We start from the raw sequence: 3,690 nt of genomic DNA on the forward strand, positions 1-3,690 counted from the left end.
GACTGGGTGATCTCCTGAGGTCCCTCCCAACCCCACCACTCTGTGATTCTGTGTGATTCTGGTGTCACTGTCCTACTGTTAAGACCCCACCAGTCCCACTGCTGTGTGGTGTGGCTCACTCTGCAAGCTGCTCCTGCTTCAGCTGTGGTAGGACTACTTCTTTCTGCAAAGTGCTCCACAGGCTTCAAGCCTCATCCCAGTTCTCTCCTTACCTGGGTGCAGCCCAGCCTGCAGGCTCCTCTCCAATGTTCTCCTCTTCCTTTCTTTGTCTTCGCAAACCCTTGGCAGCGCTTCCATTTCTGCCTGCACTTGGCTTCCTCTGTGATCTTCCTGAGCTGCAACACGAGTTAGAGTGAGAGAAACCTCTGGCTTCATCCGCCTCACAGCTCAGACTTGATCCTCAAAGGCGTGTTATGGAGCCAGCTGATTTGATGTGCTCGTCTTGGTTCTCTACTAACCTTCCCTTTCTCTCTTTTTCTCTCTTCCTCTTGTTTCTCCCCATCCTGCTGCCGCTGCAGAGCGTCTGTACAGCCAACTTGAGAAAAACCGCCTGCTCTCTAACGAGCTGAAGTTAACGCTGCATGATCTGTGTGACTGAGAAGGGGGCCCACTAATGCCATTAAACAAGCTTATTGCGACCACCAGTGCTGTGGACCACACTGAGATCTGATCTTGAGACTGGCAGACTTGCAAATTCTCTGCAACTGCTGCTATTTCATGGGGCACTTGAATTTATCCTCTAATTTATTTTAAGATTTATTTTTTTTTTTATAAAGATAACCTCTATTCTTGGTGAAGTAACCCTCAGACCTGGCTGGTTCTTCAGCAGTCTTGTTCACTTGTCCAGAGGGTCCTGCCTGGCTCCTCCACGGAACCAGAATGGCTGCACCCACTGAGGGAGGGGTGGGGTGACGTTAGGTTTACCTCTGCTAGAAGATGCCTGTCAAGTGCTACAACTTCATTTCCTATTAGCTGAATGACTGTAGGATTTCCTGCTGCATGGAATGATGGCTTCTAACAATAAAGGACTGACCTCACGGTCTCTAAGACGCTGCACACCTGTAGTACTTTCCTATATGGTTGAATTCTAACCTAGAAGGTTTGGGGGAAGTGGTTATTCCTGGAGCCTGACCCCAGTGCAGCTGCAGAGCCCCAGAAAACCAGTTGGGAAAAGCTCATGGATGTCTTGAAATCAAGTCCCAAGATCCACAGCACGAAGCTGTGTCTTGAGTGCCTGCGGGGAATCTTTAGAAGCTGCAATTGCTAGTGCTCTAGGAAAGCTGCTTCTTGCTCTGCGCACTGCCCGGCCCGGGGGAGGTTGGGGAGCGGCTGAGGGACAGGCGGTCTCTCAAAAGGACATCTTTCTACAGCCTGTCTACCCCGTGTCCCAGCCTGTGGATCTCTTCAGTGGGATGGGTGGGCTGACCTTTGGAGTGAAGCGTACCTAGAGTGCTAGTTGCTGATCTGAGCTCTCCTCCTGGCTGAAGGAACATGTGAGAACTGACTGTGCAGCTGCCTGTGGTCTCGGGCAGAGACCGAGTAGCACCTTCGCCTCTTTGTTCCCTGCCTGCCCTTCACTGAGCAGCCTCTTCCCCCGCTGTCCCCGAGCCGTGGTTGTCTGCTCCCTGCTGCTGGGTAGTGACAGTCTTGGTGACCAGCTTGGCAGCTCTGTCCTGTGCTGAGGGGGGAAGCGTGGCACAACCAGCTGTAATTCCGAGGGGTGATTTCTGAGTGTGTTTGACCTCTGCATTGCTGTCGGGGTGGCTTGCTGGGCCACGGGGGGGGTCTGCTGTCTGGGAGTGCTGAAGCCCTGGGGAAAGGTACCTACGACCCGAGGCACCTGCATGCAAAAAACACTGGCTAAGAGTCCGCCGTGACCGTGCCGAGCGGGAGCACCGGCACTGCGAGAGGCGAGGGCTGCACAGGAGCCAGGTAACGTCAGAGCTTCTGGCTGCACCCAGCCCAGCACCCCCAGCCCGAGGACTCGCTGCGGCACCGCGCTGGGAAGGGGCGAGCGAGCGCGAGGTCTCTCTGGAAAAGGTTTCTGGGTTGTCTGAAGCTGATGTGTAACTCTGACTCTTGCTTCCTGCCAGATAAACTGAAATCCACCAAAGAGGAGCATCTCTGCACGCAAAGAATGCTGGACCAGACCCTGCTAGACCTGAACGAGATGTAATGGATCCTGCCACTGCCTCTGCCACACGATGCCTGGGGGGGCCAGCCCAGCGGCTGCTGACCTCTAACCCTTGGCCACCAGAGTTTACTTTCTGTTGCCAACTTGACCAAACACCATTTTTTTTTCCTTTGCCTCAGGGTTAAAGGCCATCAGGTTGGGCAGAGCTTCAAACAGCGTTATTAAGGGAAATAAACAATGCAATAATGTTTGGGGAGCAGGTTGGAGATGGAAACGTTTTGTAACTACCTTGTTTTTTCTTTTTTCTTTTTTTTTTTTTTTTGTAGCAACCGTTGTAAACATTCCAAATAACTCTGAGGCTGGGGAGCTGCACTTCCACCTCTTGGCTTTAAAATTCTGGATTAACCTTCTGTTAATTAGCTCTTGGCCACCCTGCTTTGGCAGGGGGGGAAGGAGGGCGTGGTGTTTCCTGGCCGTGGGCCACTGAATCAGAGTAGCCAGGCTGGGGATAGAAACCTGGTGGGAAAACTTCTTTTCCAGGAGCTGTTTGCCAAAAGAGCAGTTCAGTTTCTCAGCTTTAAGGTAACTGTGTTGTGAAGAAGCAACTTGGACAAAAGGAGACTTTTTTTTTTTTTAATTATTATTATCTTTAAAGCCAAACCTGTTATCTGAACAATGGGGTTGTTTCCCTCCCCTCCCCGTGCCACTGTTGGCCACTTCTTTCCTAGTTGGCTTAGAGAAGCCCTGGCCCCTCTAACCCACTGCTCCCAGGGGGTGACTTTGCCTTCACTAAGTGCTGATGCACCAAGCTTTATCGCTCATCGCTGGTTCCACTTAACAGCTTCAGTGCAGCACCTTGTGTTCTTGGGGAAGTTTGGTTTTGTTTTTGTCTACCCTGAGGGAGGGACCCAAAGCCTCTTCCCTCCTGGCCAGGAGTGCTCTTAGTGTCTTAATAAGGTACAAGCCATCCTGCTGTGCATTGCTGGTGTGTAGTTGTGAGGTGTGAGTGTGGAGATGTGTCAGGCTCACAGCATGTCGCTTCTGCTCGAGCATGCTGCTTGGTTGTAGCAGGTTTTTTTTGGGGCCAATCTGAAGAAAAGAAAAACCCTATCGAGTGTTTTGATACTAAATTGAAAACAAAAACAATTGTCTTACTGTCTTTTGAAATAAAAACCAATCCCTCCACGCTGCTGTCGGGCTGCAGAGAGTTACTGTGAGGGGGGTGAGGGTGGGGACTGCCCGTCCCTTCGCGAGGGGAGCAGGGTGAGGTCAGCCCAGGCTCACCCGCTTCTTCCCGCAGCACAATGGTGGGCCCAGGAGGGTGAATCCTCCTTTTACCTCAGCTCTCTGAGGAGGAACTGCTGGTTCCTGGGGGGTGGGTGCCTGGTGCTGCCCTGGCAGCCTCAGCCCTGGGGGCTGCAGGGCACGATGTGGTGCAGGAGCCATTGTGGTACCAGTCTGAGGGGGGACTGAACCTGTCTGATGTCCAGATACTAAAAAAAAAGATAAAGATTGGTGGATAAAACTAAAGCAACTGATGTCATCTGCCTGGACTT

General features: G+C 52.1%; 1 protein-coding gene across 6 annotated transcripts in view; it reads left to right on the forward strand.

Annotated features, from left to right (window-relative positions):
- Positions 1–2,597, forward strand: part of TPM3 (tropomyosin 3) — a 12,279-nt gene extending 9,682 nt beyond the window's left edge. For 3 of the 6 annotated variants that reach the window (XM_029086170.1, XM_010172847.1, XM_029086168.1), the window contains one exon: positions 2,094–2,597. In XM_029086170.1, coding sequence (XP_028942003.1) covers positions 2,094–2,176 — 83 coding nt within the window. In that variant the 3' untranslated portion in view covers positions 2,177–2,597. Of the gene's footprint in view, positions 1–518; positions 1,057–1,370; positions 1,494–2,093 lie in introns of those variants that run through there. The other 3 variants (XM_010172846.2, XM_010172848.2, XM_010172849.2) reach the window with 3 other exon arrangements.
- The last annotated feature ends 1,093 nt before the right edge of the window (positions 2,598–3,690 follow it).

Source organism: Antrostomus carolinensis, unplaced genomic scaffold (assembly GCF_000700745.2).
Source record: "Antrostomus carolinensis isolate BGI_N321 unplaced genomic scaffold, ASM70074v2 scaffold38127, whole genome shotgun sequence".
Taxonomy (NCBI): Eukaryota; Metazoa; Chordata; class Aves; order Caprimulgiformes; family Caprimulgidae; genus Antrostomus; species Antrostomus carolinensis.